At 40.8% G+C, this 21704-nt stretch overlaps 1 protein-coding gene and 1 pseudogene across 1 annotated transcript; both read right to left on the bottom strand.

Moving 5' to 3' along the window:
- Positions 1-8083: 8083 nt before the first annotated feature.
- LOC138796156 (U2 spliceosomal RNA) lies at positions 8084-8233 on the bottom strand (annotated as a pseudogene).
- A 3355-nt stretch (positions 8234-11588) lies between these two features.
- On the bottom strand, positions 11589-12749 carry LOC138795248 (probable G-protein coupled receptor 148). Its single transcript, XM_069974242.1, has one exon. The coding sequence runs from the start codon at positions 12747-12749 to the stop codon at positions 11682-11684; it is 1068 nt and encodes a 355-aa protein (XP_069830343.1). The 3' UTR covers positions 11589-11681.
- Positions 12750-21704: the final 8955 nt, after the last annotated feature.

Here is a 21704-nt window from a genome sequence, read left to right as displayed (position 1 = left end):
ATCAGTAACCCTGTAACTGTCCAAATTTGCAAGGACCCAATAATTCAAATAGGTGACGCACAATGGCTTAATAATTTTTTTGTACACAAAAAAGAACAATGGGCATAGTTCAGAATCTCAATTACATCTTCTTTATTAGTATGATTTATAAAAGATACATGATTAAAATAATATACCATATAGTAAAATTTGTATAACAAAATGACAAATAATAAAATAACTATAAGACTGTGCACATTAATTTTTACCATTTGGGATACTGGGGACTAGTACAGATTAAATGTACTTGTGCAAAAAAGAAGAGTAATCATGGTAATCTAAGGGATCCCATGTTACTACCATCTCTAATGCTGTGTTTACACGAAACGATAATTGGCCCGATGTCGGAGTAACCATTTTTTTTTTCATAACGATCAGCGTTTAGACGGTACATTATATCGTACGGAAAATCATTTTGCAATCGTTTTGCGGTCACTTAAGCCTATGTCACACATTGGTTAAATCGGTGAATGACTGTTTACACGGAGCGATCTGCGATTTTTTTTGTGAACGACTAACGACGATTTGAGATCATGTTGAAAGATCAAAATGAACGATTTCTCGTTCGTCGTTTGATCGTTCGCTGTGTTTACACGTGCGATTATCATTCGAATTCGGTCGTTATTGCGCAAATTCGCACGATAATCGTTACGTGTAAACGCACCTTAGGAATCACTATTTAGATAGAATCATTAAACCACAATTACCAATTACTAGATACTCAGTCTCTATTGAACTCACCCATATTATCGCACAGATCCAAGCTGTCCCTACGTACGTTTCGGTTTGATCAGCTTCATCAGGGCAACCGTAATATATAAAAAGTGTTTTTCATTTCATTTATCAGTTTTCCATACATTACTAGCAATGTTTGTGTTCATGATAGCAAGTGGAAAAAATATGTAGGTCAAGTTTCATTCTTTAGCTAACAGCAATGAATGACAGTTTTTTTTCTCTGGGCAGCAAACTCCTGTGTTAGACCAGGTTCACACATGTCTGGAGCCATCCTAGACGGCAGCAGATGGAACTGGATCTGTTGCACCTGGTCTCCCATCCAGTTCCCTATAGGCTAAAAAGTGAGCACAGAGATGGATTTACAGATGATCCTGCATTATTGTTCTTTGGCGTGGTTGAGTCAGATTTAAAGGGGTACTCCATCAAAACACTATATTTTAAACAGAGAACCCAAAACCCAAACTTATACAACTTTGCAATAGCATTGAATTACATTCTATGTCTTTTTATCTCATTTTTTGTGCTTCTCTGAGCACTGGAAGTATTTTGGTTCTTGTAAAAATGCTTGCATCATGGCCCGGCTGTGTTCCAGCGCCGCCATATTGTGTTGTGATGTCATCTTGCAGTGGGCATTTCTTCTGCATGTATGTGCCGCCCTCTTTTCTGAGATAGTGTTAGTGTGTCATACTCTCGTGACAAGCGACAGTACAGCTGACATCTACAACTAGGTCACAAGATATTCCTGGATGCATGCTCTGTCCAAGCACAGCCAGTCTATTTCATTTACCGACACAGGGCATGCAGCACCATATTCTTTGTTTTGTCCGGACTTCTCCTTTAAAGATTGGGTTAAGCATACAGTAGTTCTAAAAAAAAAAAAAAATAAAGACATGAATGACAGAAAAAAGAAAAACTTACAAAATTAAATTTTGTTTTTCAATTTTACCAAATTTTCTTTTGTCAACTTAAAAATTATGTTCTGCAAGAATAAAGAGCATTTTTACAATGTACAGTTGATCCCGTAAAAATCAAGCCATCACATGGCTTTGTGAATGGGGGGGGGGATATGACTTTTAGAAGCTAGGGAGGGCTAAATAAAAAACAAAAGTGAAAATTGTCATTGTCCTTGAGTTCACCAATTGGTCCTTTTCTAGTGGCAGATTTCCTTAACATTTGTTGGGCACTGGAAGCCAGTTCCCCTCCTGCTGAGCTAAGGGTACAAGCACAAAAACCATATGCAGATATAAAGTGCAGAAAGGTGCAAGAAATTTGGGCAGCCTCTTGAAAGAAGGTTCTGAGGAATAATGGTGAAAAAAATACACAGGAGTCATGACACATGATGACAGCTGCATTCTTCACACTGAATTCATCATTACATAATGCAGATTGCCTGTGGTTGAACTCCTGTTTGCTGCTGGTGCTCTGGAGGATATTGCTGTGGGTCCAAAGATTCTATTTAATGGCATAGTCCTGTCATATAATTTTATATCTGACCAGTCCATTTATCAGCTGTAAAAATTATAATGGAACAAATAAATGATATAGAATGAATATCTGAAAGCGATAAAACAGTTAAACGATATGAAAACATGGAAGCATGACCAGAATTAAAGGGGTACTCTGGGCATTCAGGTTTATTTGTATATTGCTGCGGCTGTACAGAATATAACAACCAACCCATATTCACCTAACACTCGCCCCCAGGGCTCCTCATTTAAAATCTTCAGGTCCCCCGAGGAACGCTGTGGCTACTACTTCCAAGACAGACTTGTCTCAGCAGTGACAGGGAAGATCTTAGGAAAGTTTTCAGGCATTATCCAGGATTATTACAAAAAAACTTGTCGCTTTCTTTCATGAAATCCTTCCTTTATATTTCCCATTTTTTAGATTTAGCTGACAAACTGCAGTGTCAGTTTTACAAAAAACTGCAGTGTGTGACAGAAGCCTAATGTGAATGTATCAGCTCTACATAATGCTCAAGGCTGTATTCGTTCTAAGCTCAGGTGTCAAAAAAGCTGTGCTGAGCTGCAAACACACACACACACACACACACACACACACACACACACACACACTTGCTTGGCTTACAGCAGCTCAGGCTGTGTGTGAACAAAGCATCTTGACAACTGTGACAATGAGTGGTGGTAGCCAGAGATTTTGTGTGAATGAGTACACTTAAAGTGCTACTCTAGTGAAAATAAGATGTTTTTAAACCAACTCGTGTCAGAAAGTTATACAAATATGTTAATTATTTATATTTGAAAATATCAAGTCTTCCAATATTTATCAGCTGCTGTACGTCCTGCAGGAAGCAATGTATTCCTTCCAGTCGGACACAGTGCTCTCTGCTGCCATCTCTGTCCATGTCAGGAACTGTCCAAAGTAGAAAGGTTTTCTATGGAAATTTGCTACTGCTTTGGACAGTTCTAGTCATGGACAGAGGTGGCAGCAGAGAGCACTGTGTCAGACTGGAAAGAATCTATCACTTCCTGCAGGACATACAGCATCTGATAAGTACTGGAAGATAAGATTTTAATATTGAACTAAATTACAAATTTGTAAAATTTTCTGTCACTTGTTGATTTGAAAACCTTTTTTCTCCCAAAGTACCCCTATGTAAATAACATCAGAATGCAGCAGAGCAGGCATAATAATCTAATCTTTAAAAAAAAAAAAAAAAAACTTTAAAACAAGATGCAATAAATCTGAACAGTGCATGAAAGTACGTGCATAACTCTTACAGTTCCATGCCAATCACATGGTGCAGTGAGTGTTGATCCTGACACTTACCAATAGGTATGTTACCAGGTCAGGAATCTTATAAATCTGTATATAAAACTGGTGTTGCATAACTGTCCTAAACAACAATGGCAGCTTAGGAACATTGACCTCTGGGATGTGATTTTTATAAACAACAGTCGCTTCTCATCTGAATAAGAGGTGCAGAATATTCCATTAAACAGTTTAGCACAAATTATCCAATTTCATGTTCCAGCTTGTTCTGTTAAAAACTGTGATTCATAGCGCGGTGGTGTGTAGGTGATGCTGGTGCACTGCAGGCTTATCTTTTGCAAAATAGCATTTATATTCAGCAAATTTTCCTTTCCCTGTAATCTTGATGAATACTAGACATATATATATATACACACAAGAATGAAAGAAATGTTATGTCTACACCATCATTACTAACGAAATACCATACAAATGTGTAAAAACGGCAATGCATCTTTAAATTCAAAGGGAAAATTCAGTAATCCTCAAGGGTTATGCTTGCTCATAAGTGACAGGACACAAGGAATAGCAATAAGGGTTTAAAGGTGTTAAAGTCGTACCTGTCGTTATAACTTTTAAAATCTGATTCAGCAGGGGAAGAGATATAAAGTAAGTTTGCAATTTGCATTCTTTTTTTTTTTGTTTTGTTATCATGCTTTAAAACAAAGCTATACTTACTTGTATCCAGGTCCAGTCTCCTGAAGGCAGCTTTTAGGTCTTGTGCTGGTTGAAAAAAAGACACTAAACACAGGAAGTCCCAGTCATCTGAGCACTCACAGAGAAGGCAGTCATGTGTTTAATGGACACATGACAATTGAACCGGCACTAGACTACAAAGCTGCCTTCAGGAGACTGGACCTGGATTTCTGGTGAGTATAGCTTTGCTTTAAGGCATGATAACAAAAAAAAATAATGACTGTAAATTGCAAACTTGCTTTATATCACATCTACTGATGATTTAGATTTTGAAAGTTATAACGACAGGGCCCATTTACAGTCAACAAGATGGTTCAAGAAGGCTTTCATGCATATTAGACCAAGGTTAGGGAAACTCTGGCTCCCCAGCTGTTGCAAAACTACAATTCCATCATGGCTGCACAATCAAAGTCAAAGCTTTGACTGTCCAGAAATGATAGGAAATGTAGTTTTGCAACAACTGGGGGCCTAAAGGTTCCTCATCCCCACATTAGACAAAAGCCACCCAATCTCACTAACTTTGGTGGGTTTTGGCAAACGTATTAACTAGTTTGGCCAAGTGTATAACGGACACCTGACTCTCCGCCAACAGATTATGTTGGGAGACAGAAGGGTTAAGTATATTGGTTTTACCTCTCTGAGTCTATTGTACTCAGAAAGATAAGCTGCCACCATAGCAGTTTGGCTATATATGTTTGTGTATATAAGAAGATTGGGAGAGATAGCTGTCAGCCAGAAAAACAATTAGAGAACAGTATATAGCCACCTTAAAGTCCCATCCGTTATGTAAATGGAGACCAGTACATGTTTGATTGGAGGCTTCATTATAAATTTTGCACCCAGAGGACCCAGAGTGCCTAGGTGTGTCCTAGACATCTGCGAATGCTGCTCAATCCTTAGGTTCCTTTGTAGATCAAGAAGCAGAATCATTCCTGAAAAGGTGACAGCTAGGTAAATAGTTTTGTTTTTGTTTTCTAATGAAATCTTACAATAAGTATGCCGAACAGTAAGATAACAGGATTCTGTGCTCAGCATATGCTTCTGTGTAGGAACTGGAAGGAGATCCAGCTGCATCTGCTGCCCCCAGGGGGAAAACCACAGCCAATACATACATGGTATATTGTGAGAAAAGAACCATGGGCTACGGGTTTGGGCATTTGCCCTAACATACCATAAAACAAATAAAAATAAATTGTACATCATATAATGTTAGCTTGATGGGAGACAAATAGTTTATTAGAGATAATGTTATTGGAAAATAAATTAAATGTAATTTTTGAAAGATTCTTAATATGAAATTTTATAAAGGCATGTACAATAAGATATCAAACACCTCCCTCTATAAAATGCACTAGATGAGCTTTATATTAATATGTGAGGAGAGAGAGGAGGGGAGGAGATTGGAGAGACCCAGAGCAGAGACTCTAGAATCTTATAGCAATTACTAGGCCTAACCCATTACTAAGCTCTGCATTAGCAGCTTACATTGCTCAGTACTGCTCTATAATGTCCTCCGTGCTGATGTTGCTTTGAGGGTGTTCTATTGTGTTTAGGAGACATAATGTCAGCTAGTCCCCAACCCAATGGCCTAGCTATAGGGGTCGCAACGGTCGCCATGGCGACCGGGCCCCTAGCTACAGGGGGCCTGCTGGGCTCCCTCACCACTTCCTGCCTCTCTGTTCTCCCGAATCAGCTGTGATAATGGCAGACAATTTGGGAGAACTGCACTATGATCCTGCACACTGCCTAATGCTGCAGTGTGGGGTCCTGATTCCTCCCCATCACCTGTTTCCTGCTCCACTCTGCTGTCCCTGTGCAGGGAGGAGGGGGAGGGTCGGGAGAGCATGGTCCGGCACCAGGAGGAAGAGGAGGGACAAGGAGGGAGGCATGGAGCTGCTGAGAAAGTGAAGTTTCCTCACAATAAGTAAAGTGTGTGTGTGTGTGTGTTATCTGTGCTGTGTGTCTGTGCCTGGCTGCCTGTCTGTGGATGTAAATATGCAGTGTTCAAGTGTATGTGTATAAAGTGTGTTTCTCTATGTAATGTGCTCAGTATGTGTATTGTGTGTAAAGGATGTACAGTATGTGTATATGATGCATGTACAGTATGCGTGTATATGATGTATGTGTGTATATGATGCATGTACAGTATGTGTGTATATGATGTATGTGCTGTATATGATGCATGTACACTATGTGTGTACATGATGTATGTGTGTATATAATGCATGTACAGTATGTGTGTATATGATGTATGTGTATGTATGCATGTACAGTCTTTGTGTGTATGATGCATGTATATGTGTGTACAAACCTGGACAAATTATCCCTAGAACTACAACCTCCATCATGCCCTGCTGACAGTTTATGATGAGAGTTTTAGTTTTGCAGCATGTGGCTCTCCAGGTTGCAGCACTACAACCTCATCATGGCCTGATGGCAGTTCATGATGGGAGTTGTAGTTTTGCAGTCTCTCCAGATTGCAACACTACAATCTCCATCATGTTCTAATGGCAGCTTATGATGGGAGTTGTAGTTTTGCAGTCTTCTTTCTCTCCAGGTTGCAGCACTACAACCTCATCATGTCCTGCTGGAAGTTCATGATGGGAGTTGTAGTTTTGCAACATATGGCTCTCCAGGTTGCAGTACTACAACCTCATCATGGCCTGCTAGCAGTTTGTGATGGGACTTGTAGTTTTTCAGCTGGAAAGTCAAAGATTGGTACACAATGATAAGAGAATGACACAGTACAGTCAATTAATTATAGGGGGAAGCAGTGGTACAGTACATGAGGGGGAGGAAGTGGTACAGTACATGAGGGGGAGGCAGTGACAGTTCAGTAAGACACGGTGGCACATTAGAGGGCGTCACCTTAGAGTCATCGGATATAACTTTTTTTGTCCTCTGACTGCGCTCATCCGATGGGTACGGAGGGGGGGGGGGTGTTGCCCAAGCTAAAATTTTGCACCAGGGCCCATCAGCCTGTAGCTACGCCCCTGCCCCAACCATTAGAGTAGGAAGAACTTAGAATTAGAGATAGGAGCCTGTAGTGGGAAATGCTGGTGAAAAATACCCTGTACATATTATATAATGGGCAAAAATACTACTGTTTCCTATGTACACCCAAATGACAGCTTATCCTGAAATTGAACTTAAAATAACAGGAGTGCTTTAGGTCAGTTTTAGACATTTTTTCATCCATATGATGGACACCAGTCCAATCCAGACTGTCGGTCTAATGATCCCTATAGAAGCATCATGGGAGACTGATGAAGCCTTCAGTTCAGGTCATTAGACTAGTGGTCAAACCATGAATTGCAGCTGTAGTATGGAAAATGTGCTTACACTCTTCTGAAACTGGCCTGAGAAGGAATATTGGATGTCATTTCAGGATAGCATTTAAAAATAGATTGCTTTAAAGAGCTGCTTAATTTTAACTCCTGTGTTGCTGGTTACATAACAGACATGTCTAATTTCTACTTGTGGGTGCGGTAACACTTGAAATGACTCTTGTGTGAGATAAATGTACATGCTGCGCCCATAAAATATTATAAATGGGTGTGATACAGCACAGATGTATGCAGAAATAAAAAAAAAAACTATATATATTATAGTTCTTTTCAAATACCAAATACACAGTCACATAAACATAGCCTACACAGTGCCAGAGTGGAGCTATAAAGCAGTTTAAGCCTACAATTCACACCAGCATTCAACCATTATATACACCATAACATCAAAACTATCTGCATAACATTGTGAAGGTCATCCTCATGCTGCAGAAAAACATTGACTCACAAAGGCCTGCTCTTCACAAGACCTGTGAAGGTGTCTGCCCTTTTTTTTTTGGTGCACTGAACCTGGAAGCACTGCAATACCAGGTCAATGCCTGGAGAGGACAGAGCAAGCTCTTTTCCATCTCATATTCCATCAGATATTAAACTGATAAGAACAAATACTACACTTGATCTTAGACAAAAGCCCGAGAAGCAATGGTTCTAAGGGCCCTATTACACCAACAGATTATATGACAGATTTTTCTGAGCCAAAGCCAGGAATGGACTATAAACAGAGAACAGGTAACAAAGGAAAGACTGAGATTTCTCCTCTTTTCAAATCCACTCCTGGTTTTGGCTTACAAAAATCTGTCAGATAATCTGTTGGTGTAATAGGGCCCTAAGATGTTAACAGCAGATCTTTTAAAGGTTTTTTTTGGGGGGGGGGGCATTGATGGCATATCATCAGGATAGGTCGCCAATGTCTGATCAGAGGAGGCGCCAACAAATGGTACCTGTCGTTTAGCTGGCATATACTCAATGAAGCAAATGAATCTGTTTATTGGGTAGTGGTGGCTCCGGGTTATTGCAATGCAGCTGCCATTCATTACCATGAGAGCTTGGCTGCAGTAACCCAGCACTGACATTTCCCAGCTCTGCCTTTCCCTTTTATAGTGAATCTGTGGCCCCCTGACTGCCTACTGGGCTGACGGCCTCCAGGTCTCCATCTTATTGTGCCATGTGAGCTTCATTTAACTTGAGTGATGGTCAGGGCCACATTTAGCTCAAAGAACAGAGGAGAGAAATTATAAATGTGAAGACTTTTGTGGAGAATTTATGTGAAATTTGACACTAGTAATATACCATATAAAATCAGGTTAATCAAACCAGGCCACCTTCTTCTATCAGTCCTTGGTCTAGTACTGACATGTATGTGCCCCCTCATAGGCACTTTTGATGCTGGGGTTCTCTGACCAGTCTGAAGCTACAGTACACATGCTCATAAGCAGCAACCTATATCCCACCGTGTGTCCTCATGTATTTCTCTCATAGCTAACAATAAAGGGGAACTCCAGAGATCCCATAAAAATAAAATGCAGAAAAAGCATATCGATATATTCATTCACCCCCCACTGATTGTTTGACACTTTCCCACTTGTCTATGCTGCTCCTAGTTCCAGATTCAAACTTTTACAAATGATCCCAGTTTTACATCATGGCACACGGCTAGGAAACCACATCTACCAGCATGCATTGCACCTTAGAACCAACTGCTGGATACCCGCCCTGTCTTCTGGTATCTGCCCACCACTGGCTCAATCTGATTCTGCTTTGTACAGTTAACACAGTATCTATCTATCTATCTATCTATCTATCTATCTATCTATCTATCTATCTATCTTTCTGTCTAGCTATTTACCTACATAGATAGATTACAAAAAGAGAGAGATAAAACAACAGTGTCTCCTTTCCCATATACTACTCAGTAGAGGCTGGTAAGGTAAGGTGATCGCTGTGTGATGTCTGAAGAGACAGACATCATGTGACTTCTGTCTCAGAAGGGAGGGGGAGGACAGAGGAGTGGAGACAAAGTGGACCAGGAAGTGCAGATTTTCTGCATCTTCAGGGTGTGAGTGCAGACAAACAGACCAATTCATGTAATAAATTTAATTTTCTTTAATTGCAATCTTGTCTGTAAAGGAGAAGTGGTCCATACAGAACTGGAAGTATCAGCATAGTCTTAGAATTAAATTGTACCTCTCATGTATTTGCCAGCAATGACTATTGTGCAGCACTGTGCAGAATAGTCATTTCTGTAAAACACATCTATTTTGAATTCTGTACCGGTGTACAGTTCACACCGCCGTTTTCCCTGCCCCTGATCTCTTATCCTCTAATAATCAACTTGGCAAATAAAGATTGCAAAAGGCTGCAGTATTAATGAGCAAGAAATATTAGGCGGCGAGCAGCAATTCTGTGCTCAACAAGACCCTCTATTTTATTGTACATTACTAATATGGTGAGCAATAAGAAGTAAAAAAAAAGTATATTTTGACATATTGAATAGTTATAATTTAGAATTAACTTTTTTTGCATGTTAAAGTTGCTTATAATTAGAGATGAGTGAACCCGGAGCATACTCGAGACGATCCGAACCCGAACTTGCGGCATTTGATTAGCGGTGGCTGCTGAAGTTGGATAAAGCCCTAAGGCTATGTGAAAAACATGGATATAGTCATTGGCTGTATCCATGTTTTCCAGACAACCTTAGAGCTTTATCCAAGTTCAGCAGCCCCCGATAATCAAATGCCGAAAGTTCGGGTTCGGATCGACTCGAACCCGGACCCGGTTCGCTCATCTCTACTTATAATATATGTAGCTACAAATTACTATTTTTAAAGGGATTATCCAGAATTAGAAAAACATGGACACTTTCTTCCAGAAAAAGCATGATGCTTGTCTCCAGTTTGGGTTTTGCAACTCAGTTTCATTGAAGTAAATGGGGTGGAGCAAAACACCACCCAAACTGCAGGCAATTGCTGTTTCTGGAATAAAGCCATCATATTCTTCTAATGCTGGATAATCCCTTTAAATCAAACCTCTTTTAAACTAAAGTCACACCCCTTTGGTGGAGAAGGTGCAAAAGTGAGTAAAACGAAGAAAAGTCGCGAATTGTTCAGCACATGAGGACTTGTAGAAAAACTACAGCCTTTTTAGGGTAGAAAACTAGCACACAAGCCTTTATAATTTCTCCTAAAATAGTTTAAATTGGGTTATCCGTATTTATCCAAGTCATTGTGTGAACTTAAAATTAGATGACCATAATGTAAACCTGCAAACAAGCGAAAAACTTTTGCACAAATGAGCTTTGAATGCATCAAAAAGACCCCAAATTCAATATAAAGAATTAACCAGTGAATGTTTCCTTGCATTCATTTACAATAGGCAAAGATGAGAACACACAGCATTAGCAATGTTATCAGGTTGTATACTATAAAGATTTATTTCCACATGAAAAATATAACAAACCCCTTAAACCCTTTTATTTGTTTGTATTATAAGCGTGAAATAATTATAATTTTTTCCTCTGCTAACACTAGCTTCACATTTATCATTAGTCATGTCTATGCGGTAATATAACCTAATTTAATACATGCAGAACAAAATAAATGTACTAATAAGATGGACTTCTATATACCATATTACAATAACCTCTTAGGATGAGATAAATAATTAATAATAATAATAATAATAATAATAATAATAATAATTTTATTTGTATAGCGCCAACAGATTCCACCAACACACAATATCTTATTTCACCTCTACAACTTGAAGCTTTATTCAAGAACTCAAAATGTTTTTGGAACAAAATCAAACAAGAAGAGACATATGAATCCAATTATTTTTAAAAAAAGTTCTGCTGCTCAGTCCAAATTCTACAACACCTTTGCCCCATTTTATATGCATAGAGCATAATGTTAATGTTGGTCCTTCAACACTAAGACCATCCTTAGACTCGAAATTTTGTGATGGTCCTCAAGTTGTCACATATTGAGATATTGACCCCGCTCTTTTATATTGTTCATAATATTGTAGAAATTCCCGTTGGTCATATCAGAAGGGATTTTTTCCACCCAACTTCTGCAGCCATCTTTGTCCAAATTAACAGTTGACTACCCTATCTGAAATTACTGGTGAAACATCCCTGTGTTTTCTTAATCTTAAAAAGAGTTTCAATGACTTATATATTTGCCTATATCGAAGTCCATACAAACAAGGTGATGCAGCTTTTGGCAGGACAAGTAATACATTGCAGAGTGTCTGTGTTATCCATAATCCTGTCCTTAAACCAATGACCTTATTCATATAGAGCAATGATTCTGACAACAGCAGGAGAAGTGGGCTCAAATAGAAGAACAGGATGGTGTGATGCAATAAAAACGTGACACTGGCTCTCGAAGACACGCTTTTCCAGATTCCCGTTTCCCTTGTTTTATAGTATAAAACAATATAACAGCAGAAGATTAAAGAGAAGAATAGCAGAAAAACAATAACAAACAGGATATAACACAGTTTTAGAGCATAATCTGCATGCAACGTCATGAGTAGGATCACCGGTAAGGAGCATAGTTCCAGGGGACACGGTGCAGGTTTTTGAGTAAAATACACAGGTATAAAGACAACTGCAGGGAAGAAAAAGGATGAGATCCAAAGCAGTATTAACAGTTTTTTAGTTCTTCGTGCAGAAAGCAATGACATATAGTGAAGAGGCCAAAGAACTGCCAAGTACGTGTCCATAACCTTCGAAGCTGTGGTGAGGACTCCTCCCCAGTAGGTAACAGCCAACATAAAGAGAATCACAATACATACATCTTTCGACATGTTCCAGTTCAGCACATTGCATATGGCAGTAGCAGTATAAAGGATGAGGTAGATCAAGTCATAGAGCAATATATTTCCCAGTAGTAGGAATCTTGTTTCCTGACGCATGCTGATGTTGGAGTAGATGGAGAATAATATAGAAGGAGTAAAGATGAGTGCTGTCACACAGCAAAAGATGATTGGTATAAGAAACACATGCATTTCAGAGTATGACGGGTAAATTACCCATTCCTGTATCATGAAATACGTTGGTGAGTCAATTTTGAAGGTGGCGTTGAGCTGCATCTCCTTTTGCAGCATTATTGAAGCGTTGACTAATTTTGTCAGGCTGCATTCTGACGTGTTCATGGTTTCTCCACAGTAAATCGTCCTCTTTGGCTAAACTCTGCCCAAATGCCTCATTACTGGGGGGTTTTCTTGCGTCCACAAACACTTCTGGATATGAGGTTGGTTTTCCAATGCAGCCTCATTATGAGATTTTCCTTCTTTAGTAAATATCCTTTAAGAACATGGTGTTTTCCAGGGCTATGAGCTGAAACATGTCTGAGGTGTTTGTCCCAAGCAATACCTGGTTACCTGTGCTCTTAAAGTGTCCAGCCTCTCTACTACAATAACAAAGAGACAGATGGAATGGCTCCCTGATTACACAGATATGTCCAATAAACCATGACATTCCACGTGCACTAGGCCACCGAGCCATCATATCACGCCTCTTTATTGTGGCAGAGAGCAGATAATATTGACTCCTTTCAGTATAATCAATATCACATTTAGCATTTTTTTCTAACTCCTAACTGGACTATAATAGATTTTGTTATGCAGTACAAGGTACATAATATTTGTATTCAAGTCTGATATCATGGCGCCTCTAAACGATTACCCTGTAGCCTTCTGCAGATTTATGTGAACAAACCAATAGGAATGAAATATAGTTAATTTAAAGAGGTATTCAGCTGAAACATTATTTTTCATATGTTGCTGCCCATGGTAAGACTAACAGTTTATTATATACATATTATCCCTTCAGTCTCCTTCACCAGTTCTGAGCTGATGATTTCTACTAAAGACACAAAAAACTGTGTTTGAGCTTTTTTCTTTGTCTCTCCCCTTCTCCCCCTCCTTTCTGAGACAGCTGATGTAAACAAGTCTCTATCTGCAACTTTGTAGCAACTGTAAGGAATAATCACAGTTCATCAGCAACTTGACCTCAGTTTAACCCTCCCAGCATTACAAAGAAGCTACAAAGTTGCAGATACAGCCAACCAAGGACTTGTTTACATTAGACGTCTCAGAAGAGAGGGGGAAGGAAGGGGAAGCAGAGAGAAAAGCTCACACACAGATTTTTGTGCCTTTAGCAGAAAGCAGCAGACATTAGACGTCTCAGAAGGGAGGGGGAAGGAAGGGGAGACAGAGAGAAAAGCTCACACACAGATTTTTGTGCCTTTAGCAGAAAGCAGCAGCTGAAAACTGGGAGTAGGAGATTAAATAGATAATAAAAAGTATGGAAGGAATTGTTAGTCTCTCTGTAGGCAGCAACATATGAAAAGTTATGTTTGAGTAGAATACCCCTTTAACAAAATACATTTGTACAAATAATATTTACTTGAAACGTGTAAAATAGAATTCAGATTAACTGAATTAATTGGAGGTTGTCCACTAAAAATATTACCCATCTAAAATATAGTCCACCTTTACCTTCAGCAATCTCAAGGGTACTTGTGGACTTCTGTTCTTGAGATTACTGGTGATCCCACTGGTTGAATTTGATTTGATCCATTCTATATGAAATGAAATAAAGATTTTCGCAGCATTGAAGAACCCAAATAGGAAATAGATTGCATTGTTTAAGGAAAGTCTTTGTAATTCTAAGCATATTCTGCCAACTAATAGAAACCACATTGTAAAGTCAGGAATAATATGTGTCCTTTATAGTCTTGCTTTTATAAAGCCACAAAGACTGTGCATACAGTACAGAATGTCCCTGACCATTGTCTGAAATAATCTCACAGCGCACGTTAGACTCTTCCGATAGCATTGGTTACTTGGCCACACACAATAACTGCGGGAACCATGTAGAAGGCTGTCAGATATATGAGTACAATCATTGTAATTAAAAGCTTTCAGCACTTCTTCATAGTGTTCTTTTTGCTTCTCTTCTTAGTATTCATATATAACACACCTAATGCTTTCACATCACAGCCAGAAACCAATTGCAATTCACTGTAATGGCAAAGAAAACACATTTGCAATATCAGCCCTGATAAGAGAAGCTGCAGCTCTTTAGCAGACGGGTTCTTTCCCAGTCAATGTAATAAAAATTAGAATAAATAAAATCTATATTTAATGAGGTGGTTGGAGACAGAGGCATTTGGCGGATAAATAAGAAAAAGTGTCCATCTTTCTTCCTTGTTAGACTGAACAAATATTAGAAATAAAGTGTTATTAAATATTCATTACCAGTATGCTGATCATCCACCATGCCTCTCCCTGGTCTATGAAGATTGCCTTATAAAACATATTGGAATGGGTAAACTTTTTTTGCAAACTGATTGTACAGATGAGGTCTGTGTCTAGACCAGGGCCTTCAGCTGTTGCAAAACTACAATTCCCATCAGTTGAGCACCCTCTAGCAGCTAAGGCAGCATAGTTGTTCTCTGAAGGCTCTCCTTAGGATTTTAGAAGTGTCTGTGGGATCTTTTGCCCATTCAGCTAAAAGTGTTTTTGAGGTCAGACAGTGATGTTGGACATGAAGGTCTGGCTCATAATCAATGTTCCAATTCAATCCCAAAAGTGTTTGATGGGGTTGAGGTCAGAGTTCTGTGCAGATTACTCAAGTTCTCAAAAACTCACCAAACAGTGCATGTGTTCACTTTGTGCATGGAACAGGATAACATACAATTGCCTAAAATCTATGCTTTGAAATCTATCATAGAGGGATATCCCATGCAATTTCACTATTTACCTAAGGCAGCGGGGGTGCAACCAACACCCAAATATGGTGGGGGGCAGCCAAAAGGTGTGAGGCAGAGAAACAAAACATGAGAAATTCACAATCTGAAGGAGAATATTCCAGAAGACTAGTGACACTCATGACACTTATTCCCTCCATGCAGAGGGCATAGGTGACACTTTACAACAAGCAGGGCTTGGTTTAGTTGTCACACTTGGAGCAGTTTCACAAATCTGTACGGCTGCCCACAATTGCACAGACAAAGATAATCGTCCGAATCGGCCTTATCGCTCCGTGTAATAAACACAACGATAAGCCGATTGCAACGTCCAGGACCACCGCGGCCAGTGATTGGCTGAGTGGGCTGTCAGCTGAGACAGGCCTCTCTGGAGCTGCAGTGCACGGGACCCAGTGAGCAGCAGAGCGCAAGAGGAGCCCTGCAGCATGGATAGGTAATGTATAGAGTTTAAGCAAGGGCTGCACGGACATCGGTAACAATGTCCATGCAGCCCTTGTTAAACAATTATCGGGCTGTGTAATAGGCCCAGTAAACGAGCACCAATCAAGCAGATCGGCGCTCGTTTACAGTTATTATCTGGCCCCCAACGTCCTGTGTAACAGGACTCTAAGGGTCCTGTGACACAAGATCATTATCATGTAAAAAAATGTTATATCGTTTGAATTTTAACGATAATAGTTCTGTGTAATTGCAGGCAACGATCGAGAAATCATTCGTATGTCGTTGATTTAGATCTGAACCTAAAGGTATCGTTAATCGTTCTCTACTCGTTCGCTGTAATTCCACATTCGTTCGCTCAAGTTCCGCATTTGTTCACTACTCGCTCAGTGTAATTGCACATTGTTCATTGTTTTGCTGGTATCAGAAGCAGTAAACGATCATAGTAACGTAACTAACGACCATCGTTCTGTGTAATATAGTGAATGATTTTAGGTTAACGATAAACAATCTCATTTGCGATCGTTTATCGTTAGTCATTAATCGTTAAAAATCGCTCTGTGTAATAGGACCCTTATTCATAGGTGAATGGTGGTTCAGCATGGACCCATAACACCTATGAGTTTGTGAACAGCGCCATATAAATGAATGGGTCCACAGTCTGTCCGCAATAGTGGGTTCTCAATTGCTGACAGAAATAGTGGATTTGTGAACGTAACCTTAGATCTCACACTACGAAACTTAAATGAACCCTGTCGTTACCAATAAATCATTTTAAATTGGAAGGGGAGGTAATATACTACATCTTCACAATTTACTTCATTTATTTATTTATTTGTCTATTTTTTATATGGAATACGATGCTATACATTTGATCACTGAAAAAACTGCAGTCGGGGCTCCGTCACTAATGCCATTTGGAGCTCGGACTGCTGGGACCCCCCATGATCTTGAGTGCAGGGACCCAAAATCCCCCTAAAAGAATAGGCAGGTCGCGCATGAAGCTATCTTTGGTTTCTCCGTAGAGAATGGAGCTGTGACCGGCATGTACAACCTGCCTCTCCATCCAGTGGGGATTTTGCGGGTTCCCTGTCTTTGCTGTGTGAATAGGGTATAACTTGTGAAGATAGGAATACCCTTTTAACCCCTTAAGGACAGCGGGACAAATGAATAAATGTCTAACTAAATGCCCCAAAGCCCCTCCCTCAAAAAGGCTATGTTCACACTATGTATATTTCATAGCTGAAAACATACGGTCATTTACTTGGAAATCTAGTTCAACTAAAAATAACAAATAAAATCTGTAGAAAGTGATGCAAACACCTCTGGATGCATCTGGGAAAGCAGGGAAACAGTTTACAGGAATCGCTATTACCGGGGTTTGCGATCCTCTGCAGTAATGCCGATGCCTCTCATGGTTAATATATTTAATTAATAAAACACATTTTCGTTGTAATAAAGTTCGTTGTTCAATGATTAAATTTAAACGAATCCATCATTGTGCAATTAAATATACTGTTAGGTTACAAACCCACTTGGCGGGTCTGCAGCGAGTCTCCATGCTGCGTTTTTGCAGCGAGACTCGCTGCAGATCCCGGCCCTATGCTTTTAATGGCAGACAAACACGCAGCAGGGATGTACATCCCTGCTGCGAGTTTGTCTGCAGCCCTCCCCATTAACCCCCCGGCCGCTGGAGCTGATACTTCACCTGATCCCGGCTCCGGCGGTTCCCGATGTCTTCAGCAAGCCGGAGCGGGGACCAGGTGAAGTATATGCTCCAGCCAGCCACCCGCAGCCCCGGCCGCCAAATCGCCCCCCCCCCCCGCAGCCCAGGCCGCCCCCCCCGCAGCCCCGGCCGCCCGATCGCCCCCCCCCCCCCCCCCGCAGCCCCGGCCGCCCGATCGCCCCCCCGCAGCACCAATCGCTTACACGCCCCCCTGCAGCCCCGGCCGCTCGATCGGGGGGGCGTGCGATCGGTGCTGCGGGGGGGGGCGATCGGTGCTGCGGGTGGGGGGCGATCGGGCGGCCGGGGCTGCGGGGGGGCGGCCGGGGCTGCGGGGGGGGCGATCGGGCGGCCGGGGCTGCGGGCGGCTGGCTGGAGCATATACTTCACCTGGTCCCCGCTCCGGCTTGCTGAAGGCATCCGGAACCGCCGGAGCCGGGATCAGGTGAAGTATCAGCTCTGGCGGCCGGGGGGTTAATGGGGAGGGCTGCAGACAAACTCGCAGCAGGGATGTACATCCCTGCTGCGTGTTTGTCTGCCATTAAAAGCATAGGGCCGGGATCTGCAGCGAGTCTCGCTGCAAAAACGCAGCATGGAGACTCGCTGCAGACCCGCCAAGTGGGTTTGTAACCTTAAAATAAATATATATATAAATAAATGTATATTTATATATATATTTATTTTTTGACAGTATATTTAATTGCACAATGATGGATTTGTTTAAATTAAATTATTGAACAACGAAAGTGACTTTATTACAACAAAAATGTGTTTTATTAATTAAATATTAATTAGTACAGGAAGCTCCATTAAGCCGTTAATTCATATTCCCTGTAAATAGAGCTTTCTGTCCTAATTAATACTTTACTTTAATTAAAACATCAAATGTTTCTTCTAATTATGTTATCACAATTGCATTATTAGAAGAAACATTTTGAATTATATGTGCGCTCAGCTGATTGGCTGATCGGCTGAGCGCACATATAAAGAGCCGGTCCACAGCACAGTGACTTCATTGTGCTGCGGACCAGCGAAGAGGACAAATCGGGACATCAGATGGTGAGTATAAAGCTCTCCCCACCCCCTCCCCAGCACTGCACGCATCCCTGTAAGGAAGGGGGGGGGGGTCACTTAACCCCTTCCTTGCTGGGATGGGTGCAGTCTGACATCAGTCTGGCCCCCAAGGGATTAAGGGGGATGCAATACATCTTCCCTTAACCCCTTGGGGCCAGACTGTAAGCAGCGATCTGTAAAGATGCTACATACTGAACGGTGCACAACACCGCTCACAGTGATGAGTGTTGTGCTCCTGTTTGTGTGTTTTTTTGTGTGTTTCTCCCTTTTTGTTTTTCAGATATCGGTATCCTGTGGATTACGTTGGATTCGATGGACTACAACGATGACCAGCGGTTGTTTAGATTTTTTTTTAATAAAATGGTCAATGAGGGGTGTGGGGGTGTTTTTATTTGAATAAAAAACATTTTGTCACTTGTGTCTTGTCTTTATTTCTTTACTTTATAGACTTTAAATAAATAAATAATTAAAAAAAACGCATAGGGTCCCCCCTATTTTTATAACCAGCCGGGTTAAAACCAAGCAACAGCAGCCTGGTAACATCAGGGTGGGAAGAGCCATTGGTTTAGGCCCTCCCCAGCCTAAATCTTACCAGCCTGCTGCCGCCCAGTCCAGGAGCGCCAATTTTGACGCTCCAGGACCACTGGCACCCGGCTCTTCCCAGTACCCCTGGTGGCATTGGGTACTGGGGTAATAATGGGGCGGTTAGTGTTAGTCATTTTATACCGGCTAACACTAGGCCCCGACTTAGTAATGGATTCCGTCTATTAGACGGCTTCCACTACTAAGTCTATAAAGTAAAGAAATAAAGACAAGACACAAGTAAAAAAAACATTTATTTAACCCCTTAAGGACAGAGCCTGAAATGGCCTTAATGACAGAAACAAATTTTATGAATATGACCAGTGTCACTTTAGTCATTAATACCTTCGGGATGCTTTTACCTATCCGGCTGATTCTGAGACTGTTTTCTCGGGACATATTGTACTTTACATTTCTGGTAAATTGGAGTCGATACTCATAACAAATCTTTATGAAAAAAAACCAAATAATGTGAAAAAATGTGAAAAACTGCATTTTTCCAACTTTGAAACTTTTTTGCGTATACAGAAAGTGGTTATACCACATAAATTATATAATAAATAGCATTAGCAACATGTCTACTTTATGTTGGCGGCATTTATTAAACTATCTTTCATTTTTTTTAGACGATAGGAAGCTTAAAACATTAGCAGCAAATTTTCAAATTTTCAGTAAAATTTCAAAATCAGATATTTTTAGGGACCTGTTCAGGTTTAAAGTGTTTTTGAGGGGCCTGTATGTTAGAAAGCCCCACAAAGCACCCCATTTCAGAAACTGCACCCCCCAAACTCTGCAAAAGCACATCCAGAAAGTGTTTTAACCCTTTAGGGGAGTCACAGAAATAAAAGCTAAGTGTGTAAGGAATTTGAAAATTTTAATTTTCTGTGCAGAGATTTTATTGTAATCCAATATTTTTCATAATTATAAACCTATTACCAGAGAAATGCACCCCAATAATTATTGCCCTGTTTCTGCAGTTTATAGAAATACCCCATATGTGGCCCTATTGCGCTATTTGACACAACCACAAGCCTCAGATATAAGGGAGCGCCTAGTGAATTTCAACGCCTCCGTTATATTTGGTCATTTCTGACTGTACCACTTCAGGTTGGCAGAGGCTCTGGGGTGTCAAAACCTAAAAAACACCCCTAAAGGGACACCATTTAGAAAACTACACCCCTCAAGGAATGTAACAAGGGGTGCGGTGAGCATCTGGACCCCACAGGTGCTTCACAGATTTTCCCAACAATATGGCGTGAAAAAAGAAAAATTAATTTTTTACACTAAAACGTTGTTCTAGCCTTCAATTTTTCATTTTCTTAAAGGGATAAGAGGCAAAAAAAGACAAAAAATGTGTAGCGCAGTTTCTCCCGAGTACATAAATACCCCACATGTGGCGATAGAGTGCCAAGGGGGCGCAGGACGAGCCTCCAAAGGGAAGGAGCGCCAATTGGCTTTTGGAAGCTGAATTTCACTGAAAAGGATTTCAAGCGCCATGTCGCATTTACAGAGTCCTCGTGCTGCCAAGACACTGGAAACCCCCCACAAGTGATTCCATTCTGGAAACTACACCCCTCAAGGAATCTAACAAGGGGTGCAGTGAGCATATGGACCCCACTGGTGACGGGCACAAATGTGGAACAATGTGACGTGAAAGGGAAAAATTTCATTTTTTCACTTTCATGGCACAAATGTGCCCGTCATCAAGTGCTGCTTCCAGTGTTTTGGCAGCACGAGGGCTCTGTAAATGCGACATGGCGTTCATCATCCATTCTAGCCAAATCCAACCTCCAAAATCCAAATGGCGCTCCTTCCCTTTGGAGGCTTGCCCTGCGCCCACATGGCGCTTTATGTCCACATGTGGGGTATTTACAGACTCGGGGGAAATTGCTCTACACATATTGTGTGTTTTTTTCTCTTTTAACCCCTTGTGAAAATGATAAATTCAAGGCTAAACCAACATTATAGTGTAAAAAATGTAATATTTCATTTTCACGCCACATTGTTCCACATTTGTGCCCGTCACCAGTGTGGTCCATATGCTTACTACACCCCTTGTTACATTCCTTGAGGGGTGTAGTTTCCATAATGGGGTCACTTGTGGGGGGTTTCAACTGTCTTGGCAACACAGGGGCCTTTTGAATGCAACATGGCCCCTCAAAATCCATTCCATCCAAATCCAGCCTTCAAAAACGAAATGGTGCTCCTTCCCTTCGGAGGCTTACCCTGCACCCGCATGGTGCTTTATGTCCACATGTGGGGTATTTACGGACTCGGGGGAAATTGCGCTACACATTTTGGTTTTTTTCTCCTCTTTTAACCCCTTGTGAAAATGATATATTCAAGGCTAAACCAACATTATAGTGTAAAAAATGTAATATTTCATTTTCACGCCACATTGTTCCACATTTGTGTCCGTCACCAGTGGGGTCCATATGCTCACTACACCCCTTGTTACATTCCTTGAGGGGTGCAGTTTCCATAATGGGGTCACTTGTGGGGGGTTTCAACTGTCTT

Source organism: Dendropsophus ebraccatus, chromosome 6 (assembly GCF_027789765.1).
Source record: "Dendropsophus ebraccatus isolate aDenEbr1 chromosome 6, aDenEbr1.pat, whole genome shotgun sequence".
Lineage (NCBI taxonomy): Eukaryota > Metazoa > Chordata > Amphibia > Anura > Hylidae > Dendropsophus > Dendropsophus ebraccatus.
Note: the sequence above shows the minus strand (reverse complement) of the source record. Positions and strands in the feature narration are given on the sequence as shown.